This window comes from Melospiza georgiana, chromosome 14, assembly GCF_028018845.1.
Source record: "Melospiza georgiana isolate bMelGeo1 chromosome 14, bMelGeo1.pri, whole genome shotgun sequence".
Lineage (NCBI taxonomy): Eukaryota > Metazoa > Chordata > Aves > Passeriformes > Passerellidae > Melospiza > Melospiza georgiana.
In genome coordinates, this window is record NC_080443.1 from 14,926,408 (window position 1) to 14,940,209 (window position 13,802).

General features: G+C 44.3%; 1 protein-coding gene across 1 annotated transcript; it reads left to right on the forward strand.

Moving 5' to 3' along the window:
- Window positions 1-204: 204 nt before the first annotated feature.
- On the forward strand, window positions 205-13,434 carry PSME3IP1 (proteasome activator subunit 3 interacting protein 1). Its single transcript, XM_058033865.1, has 7 exons — window positions 205-286; window positions 3,155-3,297; window positions 3,754-3,852; window positions 5,611-5,732; window positions 9,533-9,666; window positions 11,524-11,588; window positions 12,684-13,434. The coding sequence occupies exons 2-7, from the start codon at window positions 3,168-3,170 to the stop codon at window positions 12,899-12,901; spliced, it is 768 nt and encodes a 255-aa protein (XP_057889848.1). The 5' UTR covers window positions 205-286; window positions 3,155-3,167; the 3' UTR covers window positions 12,902-13,434.
- Window positions 13,435-13,802: the final 368 nt, after the last annotated feature.

Genomic DNA, 13,802 nt, shown 5'->3' on the forward strand with positions numbered 1-13,802 from the left:
GGGCGACCCGCCCCGCCCTCGGCCTCGCCCCCTCCGCGGAGCTTCGCCCAATCGCGGCTCGGAGGCGCCGTGACGTCATCCTTGCAGCCAACCCCCGCCCGCTCCGCGCGCCGCTCTGCCCGCCGTAAGCGCGGCGGGGATTGGCTGCCGCGGGGGCGGGGCCAAGCGAGGAGGCGCTGGCTCGGTTGGCCGCGGCGGGCGGAAGGGGCGGGGCGGCCGGCGGAGGGGAGCGGGGTCAATGGCGGCGCTGCGGGCCCGGCGGTGCCGCTCGCTCTGAGGGGCCGCGGTACGTGCCGGGGGCGGGCGCGGGGCGGCGGGGCCGGAGGGAGCGCCCGGGGGCGGGGATAGCGGCGCGGCCGGGCCGCCGGGCCCTGGGGGTGCGGGGGTGAGGAGGGCCGGACTGGGCCCCGCGAGCGCGGCGGGCCGGGGGCCGGCGGGGAGGTGCGGAGAGGACCCGGGGCAGCTCCAGCCCGGCACGGCCGTACCGAGCTCTGGGGTACCGCAGGCAGCGGGGCCCGGGGCGGGTTCAGGCCGGTGAGGCCTATTCATCCCGGGCCGCTCCGGGCTCGGCTCGCCGCGCCTCGGCTGGTGCGGGGCGGGGAGCGCTCCCGGCCCGGCCCGGCCCCGGTGGGTTGATGGGACGGGCCGGTAAATCGTGCTTGGTGTTTACAGGGGGCTGAGTCTGTTGGAAACTGCGCTCCGGTACCCAAGGCACGGTCCCTGCCCTACATCTGTTCCAGCCTCAGTGGTGGCAAGGGTGGGGAGGTTTGGGAGGTTTTGAGATCCTGGGGTGTTACCGTCTGGTGTTACAAAAACGTGGTTTACAACTGTGACAAACTCCTGTCATTTGCAGTGACAGCATAGCCCTAGAATACCTAGTCACCAGGCGGAAACACTGATAAATAGGGAAAAGTTGCCAAGTGCGTGTTTTCTGTTGGGTCTGGTTTGTGTGTGTTAGCTTCAGATGGGAGAGGGCAAAGAATACAGCAAGATGACCAAACTTTACAAGTGCAAATGAACTTTAATCTGATGCTGCTTGATGGGGTTTTCCCCAAGATGGGGTTGTCAGTGTCAGGCACCAGTTTTCAGGCTGGTGTTGGAAACACCATTGCTGCATCTCAGGCCATAATTAAGCCGTAATCATGGTTTAATTGATGTATCAATTGATGTATCAATTCATCATGTTGTCTGAGCAGACTGACTGATCCAGGTGGTTTGCTGCTGAAGGCTGTAGTCCCCAGAGGATACACAGGACTGTGTTCTTGCAGAATCCCTTTCTCTCAGTTTGCTTTTATTACTTTCTGTCACCATTGCATTGGAACCTTTTGTTTCCTCTAGGCTGAGATGACACAAGTGGAGAAACAAATTATGTTGTTTATGCAGCACTTGGATAGCAAAGCTGGCCTTGTGATCAGGACCTCTATTCAGCAGTGGGATTCAATTTTTATCTTCTCTGTAGGTTTCCAGCTTGAGCCACCTTCAGAAAGTGCACTCAAAGAGCAAATGCTCCATGCTTTCTGGAAAGCGGAGTTAGGGTCTTAGGGTGGATTTTTTTTGTTTGGTATTAAAGAAAGAAAGAAAGACAGAAAAGTTTGAAGAAGATAAAATCACCCGCCCTGGATCTGTCCTTCCTGTCCCCAGCTCCTAAGAGAATTCTTTTCTCTTAACTTCTTTTAGTAATTCTAACCTTAAGAATGCATCCTGCTGTAACAAATATTTGTCCAGTGCTCTAACCTTGATTTCTGCTGAGACTTCAATTTTTCCATTTTTGTTTCAAGCAATGCCCCCCAAAGTATCAGTTTTGGGATTTCAGGACTTCCTGCTGGACTGGTTCCTTGTGGTATGAAGGAAGGATGATAAACAGTTTCTTCCCTAATTTGGGTTTCTGCATCCCTTCCTCCTTGGAAAAGTTCTGGGATCTCTTCTGTGCTGAAATGCAGGGTGAGAAATGAGCAGTACTTGACACAACTGTGGGCAATCCTTAACTTGCTGCAGGTATCCAGGGAGATGATAAAGTAAAAAAAAAGTTATGTGTGCCTGTCTTTAGATGAGCAGCTCTGTGTGTTGTGTTTGTGTTGTGCCTCTGTGTACAGTTTTGAGGTACAGGCTTGAAACAAAAACAGGCATTGGGGCTGCATGGAGCTGGCAGAATAATTCTGGAAGGAGACACCCAGGACTGAGAGAAGCAGTTTGTTTCATCCTGGGCTTACAGGTGTCAGGACCATGAGTTTATTTGTTAGGCTGACTGTTGGAGCATCTCCCCCCTGCCCTGGTACTGAAATCTTGAGCAGAGATGGCTGCAGTGTGTGGGAAGGGGCTGTGCTCTCTGCAGGGCAGTGCTGCTCATTTTCTAACCCCAGCTCTGTTTCAGCCCTCTCTCACTCAGCTGGGGAGCTCCCAGGCAGTTCTCCCCAGTTTATATGCTGGGCAGTGTTGTGTGGTCATGGTTCTGTGGGATATCCCTTTGGGCAGTTCAGGACAGCTGTCCTGGCTCCCTCATGGTTTCTTGTGTAGCTCCTCACTGGCTGAGTGTAAAACACTGGAGATTCCTTTACTTAGACTAAATCTAAAAGGCTGTTATCAATGTTCTTGTCACACCAAGCCCAAACCCCAGAGCTGTTCCAGCTGCTAAGAAGTTTAGCTGTGTCCCAGCCAAAACCAGGAGAGTTGCTAATTTCTGAAATCTCACTGTTAATCACTTCTAAATAAATGCATTCAACAACTGAAAACAGGCAAGCTTTCTCAAATTTTCATAGATTGGCCAAAAAGAACTTGGGATTTGATGTTTTGCCATCACTTTATTTCTCTTCAGAACATATGTGGAGGAACAGAAATAAAAGGATGAGAGTGTAGGTGAGGGTGTTTAATGTTTTAAAAATATTTATTTAAGCAGAGTAAATCCATTAGAACATGACTTTCAGAAAAACAGCCTGAGGCAGACAACTAACAGGAAAGATATGAAAAAAGAGTAAAGAAGGAGTAGTAGATGATGTTTATTAGTTTTAGCAGTTATGCAGTGAGTTTGTGTCTCAGTCAGTGCTTACTATGCAGTGTTCTTTAGAGAACTGGAGTTACTGTGAGGACAGCAGGTCTGTTTTTCAGGATATTTAATAATTGAAAAGCATGATCAGACTCCTGACTGTGTTTTCAGCAGACAGTATTCCACCATGGAAGGGGGAGATGGCACTGCTGACCTGGTGATTAACAAGAGGTTCGTGTCTGAAGCAGAGCTAGAGGAGCGGCGGAAGAGGAGGCAAGAGGAATGGGAAAAGGTCCGAAAACCTGAGGACCCAAAAGGTATGGGCTCACTTTAGTAATTACAGGGAAAAGAACTGAGGATTTTCCCACTTTTTCCACTTTCCCACTTTGGTGGGAAATAGAAATTCTGGAAGGAGACACCCAGGACTGAGAGAAGCAATTTGTTTCATCCTGGGCTTACAGGTGTCAAGAGCACAAGTTTCCTTGTTAGGCTGAGCACTTGGAGCATCTCCACCCTGCCCTGGTACTGAAATTTTGAAACAGAGGTGGCTGCACTGTGTGAGAAGGGGCTGTGCTCTCTGCAGGGGAAGTGCTGCTCATGTCAGTAATTACGGGGAAAAGATGTGAGAATTTTTCACTTTTGTGGGAAATAAAAATTAAAAGTAATGGCTTTTAATATTCTGTAATTGAGATGGTTTTTATATGAAGGAACTGAGAACTGTTGGTGGTTTAGTGTTTCTAACCTGGTCTCCCTTCCTGATTTGTTCCTTTCAGAATGCCCAGAGGAGGCATATGACCCACGGTCCTTGTATGAAAGGCTCCAGGAACAGAGAGAAAAGAAGCAGCAGGAGTTTGAGGAGCAATTTAAATTCAGTAAGCAGCATTCAAACTGCATTGTATTTGCAAACTGCAAACTGTGTTGTATGCAACAGCTGTGCACAACCTCTGAGTAAAGGACAGATCTGCGTGTTCTGTCTCCCTCTCTGAGAGGGAAACAAAGGCTTCAGGATTTTTTTTAAAGGAACATGTTCTGGACACTGAGGCATCACTGCACACATGCAAAACTCAAAAGGTGTTTGCAGTTATCAAGCTGCAAGCCTGCAGAGTGTTGAATACTGAGCTATATTGCATATAAAATAAAAACCCCCAAAAATCCCAAACAAACTTGATAGCAATCCACAAAGAAATGGCAAAGTATTGTGGTTTTGTGACTCTTGAACTCATGCTTTAACACATTCTTGAATCAATTAAAGAAATCCTGTTAGAGCAGCTATTTCCAAGTCATAATTATTTGACTAAAAGTGATTTGAAAGTTAACATTATGATTTGGAAGAAGTAAATTTACATGTTTTGATTTTTTAGAAGTAGATGTTTGACTCTTCTAATGAAATGTCTGGATTTCTGGTTTTATAGAAAAGTGTTTGCCCTTTGAAAAGTGGCAAGTACAGATAGCAGCATTAATGCATTAAGTCTCCAGCTGGGCCTACAGCATTCTTTCCACTTAGAGTTTCCAGTAAACTTCAGTAGACTTTTGCTCCTATTTTTGGAGTCATTTTTGGTAACATGACTAAGCAATTCTTGCTGAAAGAGCTACCCAAAAATTGACTGTTAGCCTGAATAGGAAGTGCTTCTAATAACTGCCTAAATGAATAGTTTTTCTTGGCCAGTTATATTAGATCTGCAACAGCTTTGTTTTGGTAATCCAAGTACTGGAATGGGAAGCAGCCCTGAGAAATAAACCCACCTCTGCTTTTAGTGCAGCCACAGCAGAATATCAGACACCACCTAGCCTGGAGAACAAAACCTGCTGCAGAGTGCCTGGGAGGGAACCTCAATAAAACCTCAGCTCAAAGCACCTCACTGGCTGCTCCTCTTAGTTTGCAGATGAGTCAGGCAGAAAATGAGATTAATTCATGTCAAAAAATATCCAGAGTGCCACTACTTTTGCTCTCTGAAGGGGTCCTCAGTAGTAATAGTGAGTGCTACAAGTTACTGTTGAAAGATTTATGAATGAGCTCTGCATGAGTTGGAAGGAGCAGGGATTGGCTTTTATAAAGTAACCCCAAATAATCACTGATTTCCAGAGCTTTTCTGTCAGACGCAACTTGCCAATTATGGGTGTAAATGGATTTCCTAGTTTGCCCTCAAAGTGACTAGGGCTTGCCTGTGTGGGTTGAGGATTAAAAATATGGTGACTTCATGTAAAAGCCTAACATATGGAATTAAACTTTAATGAGGACTAAAGATGATGTTTGGGCTAAGATTTCTGATGATGACTACAAAGAGCAGGATTTGGTCTTCCTGAAACATAATCTTTGTTGCCATTCTATTTAAATAATTTGCTCAAGAGGCACTGAATATTTGCAGAATAGGAAAGAAAAGACCTTCCTGCTGCACTAGCATGTACTTTCCTTAAAATAGGGTAGCATTCTTAGAAAGAATTTGATTTTATTTGAAAATTAGGAGTTGTCTTGCTTCTACTTTAAAAAAAAAAATTGAACTGGTGTTAAAACTAATTAGGTAGGAAGCAAGAAGTGTGGTTTTTTTAGTTATTGGTTGGTTTAAGAGAATTCAGAGGAGACAGACAGACTTGGTGTCTGAAACCAACAAATTTCTTCTTTCTTTATTCAGAAAATATGGTAAGGGGCTTAGATGAAGATGAGACACATTTCCTTGATGAGGTTTCTCGGCAGCAAGAGCTACTAGAAAAGCAACGAAGGGAAGAAGAGCTGAAAGAACTAAATGAGTACAGAATATCCTTTGCACTAAGGTGCCTGGTGGTTACCTGGAGGAGGGTAAGAGTGGGCTGCAGTTTGTTCTGTCACTTGACATTCTTTTTATAAAGCTGCTTTACAGAATGTGTATAGTGATACATTTCCAAAGTCTAATGCCTTCATTGTAGCTTTGATAGACCCCTGCAATGTTTGATATTCCCCCTCAACTCCCACTTCTCTGATCCTTTCCTTCTCCCCTCTGCATTGTTTTGGGGTTTGGTTTTTTGTGTTAGTGAGGTCATGAAATACCCTAACTTTAAAGAGAAAGAGAACATAAAGAAAAAACAGTGTATTATTTCTAATATTTTTCTTTTATCTTCTTATAGAAAACTACACGCTCTTTTTTTATCTGTATATTGCCTGATTTTAACATTCCTGTCTGAAATAATGTGTGGATTGCTCTCTCTGTTACTCTTCTTGGAGTATTAGATGCTTTCTCCCTTGCTGATACCTTCAGGATGAGAAATTAAATACATCTGATTTTCTTCTAGGAAGTCAGTGCCCATGGAGTCTTGGCTCCTTTGGGTAATACACACTTGTAGGCAGGATTAAGGACAGGACAGTTTGGCTTTGCTGTTAAATTTGCCTAATTTTCTTGTAGATATGCTAGAAAATCATAGAGGATGTTTTTCCTCTCTAATTAGTGCCAGTCAAGGGAGGTTGGAATGGTTTGAGAATTTCTGTGCTAAGCAAAATGTTGTTTTTTTGAGGTTTAACTGAACCTGTGCAGAATCTGATGGTTTCCTTGTCTAGATTGCTTTTGAGTTAGAGGTGAACAAAACACAAATGCTCAGGGAAGCTTTAGTATAGATGAAAAGTTTGTGGACACAAGGAAGTGACCAAAACCAGTCAGCAAATAAAATTGAATAGTGAATATTACAGAGATTGGTCTTACCTTGTGTTAGTCAATGATTTACAGTTTGGAGCCCGTGTCCTGTGAAGAGCATCTCAATTAGCTCAGGAGTGTGTTTAGGGAAAAGCAATCCTGATGAATTTTTAAAACTTCAGAAATAGGCTACAGTTAGCTGATGGCTTTGGAGTATTTTCTTGATTTGCTGGATCTATTAATGGGATATTCATGGATATATTTAGTTTTGGTGATGGTTGCTCTTGGAGCTGGCTGATCCAGGGTTGTGCAGTGTGAGATGGTGCTGTGGGAGCAGCTGACAGCTCTTGTTATGTCATGTACATCTGGGCTGAGCCACACCAGCCCTGGGGGGATCTTGAGTTGCCTTGAATTGGCCACATAACACACAGATCCCTCAACAGCCTGATCAAGAATTACAGAGCATCTCACCTCAGTCTTTGCACTCTTAGTAGTGTTGGTGCCTCTGAATCTGAAGTCTTAATGTAAAAATTAAACTTATTGCTGATGGAGTGGAGGAAGGGAGAATGTTTTATAGTCACCTCATCTTGTGAGAAAATCAAAAGTGTTGCCCATTTAATTTCTTTTTTAAATTGACTTGTGTTTGAAATTTTTGGTGGTGTTCTGAAATGCAAAAGTGGATTTTGCTTCTGCAGGTTGTTACTATAAAAACAAATTTATCACTGCAGTGACAAAAACCACTGTGCTGCACTTATAGGTGCTGTTTAAGTGCTCTTCCAAATTAATAAGAGCAATGTCAACCCAATGGATTTCACTATTTGCTCTTTTTCCTGCAATAGCATTTAATTTAAGCTACCCAGAGGCATTAATTTCATGGTAAAAACTGTGTCAATATTCAAGTACAGAGATCTTTTTTTTTTCTTAATTTTTCAGGTTGAACAATCACAAAATTCTACATCCTCAGGATAAATATGCCTTGGAATATTTTAATGTACTCTTGAGCATAAGAAATTCATATGCGTGGATGAATAGGAATTTTTCTTTCTCCTGCATGAACAACTAGGTTTGTTTGTTCCTTACCTATGCAGACCCCCTGTTCAGATAAAGACTTACAAATATTTTTAAGCCATTTCCAAGAAGTATTTGAGAGCAAGATCAGCTTGTCTTTACTGCTATCTAAATGTAGGAACAGTCCCCCCTCCAAGAAGCTGGCTTTGCTGAAGGACAGCTTGTTTAGTGCAGTTGATATTTAAGATTGAGAGGTTTGTTTCTAATGTAGTCTTCCTGAGAGGGAACACTTCTTGGCTGCCTAGAGCATTACATTTGCTAATGACAGCAGGATGTATAAAATACCTACTAAAAATGTGCTGTGCCTTTCTAGTTGAGGAGGTTTAGGAGAATGCCATCCTGGATGGAAGCTAAAAGCCTCTAATTTGGTATCTTTTAAAAGAAAAGCCTTTGAGTTCCTCAGTCAGGCTTAGACTATAACAAGGTAATGGACCTGAATGTGGCAGTTGAACACTGCAGTGTGTGGAAGAATGGTGTGGCAGCATCAAATCAAATCAGCATGAGGAGCTCTCAGATGGTTTCAGACAGCCACAGGATGGCACTCCTGTGCCACCTCAAAAACAGATAAAATTGAACAGTGGTTTGGGCTGAGAAGATTTTTGGTTGTAGTAAGGAACAGTTTGGGTTACTGCTGTATCCTTAGGAAAATCAAGTAATAAATGGCATCTGAACATTCCTGTCTGTAAAGGGATTGGAGACTGGGTGTCACTTCAAACAAAGTCTAAAAGTTTTTGATTTTGAGATGTTGAGTGGGGGGAAAAATCTATGGCTTCAAATATATGGGCCACCAATGTAAAATTCACTATCCAATATTTGTCTGCAGTGACTGGGGCATCTGTGAAACTCCAGCTTGTGGAACTGTAGTCAGAAGAGAAACTATTAGAACACTAGGTTTGAGTTTATAAACATGCTTGTAAACTAAGTTAATTTGCCTTTGCCTGTGCAGTTAAATTTTTTGCAGAATTTTATGTGACTTTCCTGGCACCTCATCTACAAACAGGGTCCTTGGCAGATTTCCCTTCATCACACAAGGAGATGTGTTCAGTGTGTGCAGAGTGTGCCCTGATAAACACACCCTGCTCCTTCTCATCCCATCTGAGAACCTGCTCAAGCTTCTCCACTTCATTATAGGTTTCAGCTGCATTCCACCTTGCTAACACTCTTTTAATCTGCTTAGCTTTTCTGAGCAGTTTTGGGTGAATCTTGGACCACAGTTCCCCTTAATCAAAGTCTCCTTTCTCCTGGGATTGGTGCTCAGACCAGCACCAATCATTGTGGTCCTTACAGAGAGATGAGCTGCAAAGGTGGAGTGCTAAGGACCAAACCAAAAAATGGAACTGTTCTGTCTTGCTAGGCTGAAATCTGCTGGGCTCAGCAGAAGGAGGTCTGAGGAGTGGAAGTGAGTGCATAAATTGCTACTTAGCTTTTCTGGTAAGGATTAGAGTGTGGAGCAGCAGATTTGAATTACAAATGTGTTGATCCCTATAGAAGGGGAAGTACTGCATTGCCTTTTTGGTTCGTTTGTTTTGGTCCAGCCTGACCTTTTTGCTTTTCTAAGGAAAAGGCAGGATGGTGGATGTGTTCCTGGGTGCTGGGTGTGTTGTGTTACACCTTTTTGGCTTCAGAACAGCAGCTCCCAGGCTGCTCCTGGACATCTCACATGGAGAGGTGGTCCTGATACCAGAGAGAGCTCCAGCCCCAGAGGGGAAAGTGTCTTCTCCTCTGGCTGAGGCTACCAGCTCAGTGTCATCACAAATGAGTTTATTTGGGTAGAATATGTGAATGAACTTCGGTCACTGCTGTCAGCAGAGCTGGCTAAATATATCAGGGAGGAAATGTCTGTTCTCCCCATTCCTTCCCAGCTGATCCTTAACCCTTAATTCACAGCACTCTCACTAAAGTGGGAGTCAGTATGGACCCAAAGAAGGAAACTGAGAAGAAATTGCCCATGAAGTCAGTGGAAAACAAGAACAAATTTTCTCAGGCAAAGCTGTTGGCAGGAGCTGTGAAACACAGAAGGTTAGTTTCACACTTCTATAAATTCCTGAGGAACGGAACCCAGTTAGCAGTGTAAAGGGAGACAGGCCAAAACTGCCTCCAGAGAGTGAGGTGTAAACCTTAGCCCTAAAGAAAAAGGGGGAAGGTATAAGAAAAGACCAGTCTTGTTTCTATAGGCTCTCACAAACTGTGGGGAAAAACATGAAGCAAATCAAATAGATAAGTGTGTGTAAAGCAAGTGGGCAGGATCTTCATTTTAGAGTGCCAGGCTTGGGCAATCCTGCTTGGGGTTTGAGGGAATCTGTTTTACATCTCTGTTTGCAGATATCAGTGTCACCTCACGAATGCAATTTCATTCAGGTTGCCTGATTTATCAGCCAATTTTACCTGTGTTTAAAATGGATTATTTTAATGGATTTACACTGATACATCAGCATCCTTTCCATCCCAGCTGGGTTTGTGATGTGCTTGCTGCTTTGATCTTGGCCTGCAAACACAGCTGCTGGTGTACTACAGGTTATGGAGGAACCAGGCATGTGGGACCAGACTTATTTCCCCCAGATGAATCATCTAATACTTGAGATGATTACTGACATCTCAAAGTGCAGTGTGTTCAAATTGTCTCAGGGAATGTGAGATTATTTTAGAAGCTTATCTTGTAGGGTGATGTTTAGCTCCCAGTACAGCAATTAATTGCATGTCTGAAAACTGAAGTAAGCACTTCCACCACCTGATGTCTGTGGGGTTGGGTGATAGTTTGGGTTTTAGGAAGGCAGAAAAGAAAAACCTTGAGCTGATAACAAGCAGCCAAAAATGTTGTTTTTGTCTTGTAACTAATAGTACTTAACCCAGTGGGATGTACAAAAGGAGCTGGCATGTGCTTAATGGTACTTCTGAAGTCTGCAGATGGCATCTGCTTAAAGAGAGCATCTTAACTGACATGTCAGTGCCATTGCACACTTGCTTTGCAGCCTTCTATTTTTGCCATCTTATCTTTTATTGCAAAGTGGCCCAAAGCAAGTGTAGTGTGAGCTCAACATCTGCTCCCTGAGCTTTGTAATTTCCTCTAAAGGATGTATTACTATTAAAAGCTCTCTGCACAGAATAACCTTTCATCTGTACTGCATGTTCTGATAGGGACAGAAAAGAGTTAATGCATCCTAATGCTCATGCTTCATCAGTTCATCACTGCAGAATCTGGGAAGCATTTGTTTGTGTGGATGCCTTAGCACTGGGAACGTGCAGGAGTGGGGGGGAAATCTCAGCAGTGACAGGGGAGAGCTGTAGAAGCTCTGAAGAGTCAGGAGTCCAAGCCATGCTCCTTTCTCCCGATGCCTCTTTGGACCCAGAAAGGACCTTTGTGGACACTGCAGCTCTGTCCATTGCTGTGAGAGTGTCTGAGCTGGCTGGGTGCAAGGTTTCTGGATGGTTTAGAACAGGTGCTTGAAGGAGGGGAAGGAAGCCCTGCAAGGGAAAAGCCATGGATATTGGCATTAGCAAGTGTGGTAATCATCCACACGTGCAAGGCTCTGGCCATGTGGGTGTCTGAAGCTCAGGTAGTCATTCCCAGTCTCCAGTGGGGCACATCCTGCTCAACAGGCAGCTCCAGGTTGCTGTGCAAGGGCTTTGACTTGAACTCTAAGAGGTGTGTTCCTTTCCCAGGATAAAAGGTGATAGGGGTAGTGTAGGTGCTGCTGCTTCCTTGGATCCTGCATGTTCCCCAAGGAGCCTCAGTTAAAGGCAGGTGGAAGTGGTGATGGTCATCAGGGGACCCTGCTGGCATCTGCTCCAGCATTTAAGGCAAAGATGTAACAATGACTTCAGAGTAATTAAGTGGTTGCCTATGAAGAACAAGACACTCTGTTATTTTTTCCACAGTTCAGATGGTGGTAACAGTGTCAAGAGGTTGAAATTAGACACTGACCACGAGGAAAAGAATCCAGGTACGTCCCAACTTCTGTGTGTGGGAAGCTCTGTGTCTGTCACTGAACAGCAGCTGAGTTGGGGTTAAATCTCATAGAGGATTTGCTTTTCTGTTCCTTCACTGGACAGCATGGACTTTGGTTGGAATGTTCTCTTTTAAAGCAGTAGAAATGGTAAGTGTGGGAGCTGACAGCCTTCACGGAAAATAGGGCTGCAGGGAACCTCTGAAGCTTATCACGATGTCCCCTGCCCAAACCAGCCCTGACAGATGCTTGTCTAAGGAGCTCTGAAGTCTCCACATATAGACTGTCCACCTTCCTTTGAGAGTTTATTAATCTGAAAGAGTTTAACCTGATAAGTAATGGAATTGTCCTTAGGTGCATTTCAAGCCTAATGCTTGTTCTGTGGGCAGGAGACACAGAGAACAGATCATCCCCTTCCTCTTCACAGCAGCCTTGCATGTATTTGTATACATCCACTTCATGCTCTGAAGTGATTCAGTCCATCCTGAAATCAATTTGTTTCAGAAAATTGTGGGGAACTAGAAGAAAAATGAAGTTGTGTTTCAGCTGTAGCTGTCAGGGCTGCAGTTGACTTGCTGTCAAGCTACTCTGACACAAATCGGGTGAGCTGCAGTTGTGTAACATAACCCAAGGCACTTCCTGAATCTCCTTCTGTTCAGTAAACTTTCAGAACAGCAGAAATAATTAATTAGCCATGGAAGATGGGAGATGTTGACTAGCAGAATAAGGGAATAAAACTTTTTCTCAACTATGCTGTTATATTGCAAAAAAATTACTCAATTACTCAAAGCAGAGCATTTATTCTTATTTAGTGGGTTTGGTACTTGACAAGCATCAAACTGACAACTTTAGAATAAAAAGATCTGTAATGCCAGCATAGAGCAGGAAAAAATCCCCTGAGGTAGCAGGTCCTTCCTGTCAGAATGCTTTTATTACAGCATAAAGCTGCCTTATGCTTTAATTAAATCCTGAAATCATCCCCTGCTTATGTGGGAAAAGCAGGTGAGCGACACGTGGCCGTTCCTGGGCTGATTGAAAGCACTCTCATTTTTGACTGCAGTCTGGTTTTTGACTGGGGTTTGTGTCTTGCAGAAAAGCCCTCATGTGTGTCCCTGGGGAGCAGCTCGGTGGGAGGCTCCGCGGTGCACTGTCCCTCAGCTGCCGTGTGCATCGGGATCCTGCCCGGCCTGGGCGCCTACTCGGGCAGCAGCGACTCCGAGTCCAGCTCGGACAGCGAGGGCACCATCAATTCCACTGGCAAGATTGTCTCCTCTGTCTTTCGTGGCAACAGCTTCTTTGATGGTCCATAACACAACCCCTCCGTGTGTAATGTAGTGCAGAATATCTTCCAAAGCCCTGGTGGATGCTTGTTGCATCCTTCTGCCCCAAATATAATCTTTCTAGCTAACCTCTCAACTTTATTACACTCAGATATTCCTGAAGTAACTCATTATTTCCCACCCCCCCACTCCCTCCCTCCCAACTTTCCATTTCTGGGGTGCATACTGAGCCTGGAAGAAAAGCTGCCATCCTAAAGCAGAGGGCACACCTAACCATGTCACAAAGGTCTGAGGGTATGGAGGAGAGAGCTTTATCTTTTACAATTCTTATGGAAAGAATTATGTTGATTTAAGAAGTTTATACAAGACTAACAGGCAAAAAATAATCACTTGAAGCAGTGAAGTCTTGTAGAAGCAGCCATGTGTTCTGTTTTAAAATGTCATTTTTATTCTGTATTTGAAAAATGGGGGCAGAACCAAATTTGAGCAGATGGTGAAGTGTAGATTGCCATGACACTGTAAAGAAGTTTTAGTGTTACATGATTAAAGACATTCTGAATGCATTTTTTTTATCTCTGCCTGTGCCATTCATAATTGTTCTCATTCCATTAATCAATTTGTGCTCTACCCAAACAGCCAGAGCAGACTGTTTGGGTCCAAACCACCATCCAGGAGAGGTGTAGGTCAGTTTCCCACAAAAGCAGAGGTGGTGAAGGAAAACTTGGTCTGAGTGAGTTCACAGGAACTGCAGGTGGGTTTTCTGCTCAAAGGCTGCTCCAACACTGGGGCTTGACAAGTCATAGAGCTTTTCAGCAGCAGTGTCCTGAAGGGCATGAATCCAGAGTGGGTGGGACTCCCCTGTTCAGCCAAACTCCTTTGTATGGGAGAATTCCAGAAGTGGGGCTGAGGGCCCATCCTCTCAATCTCAGTG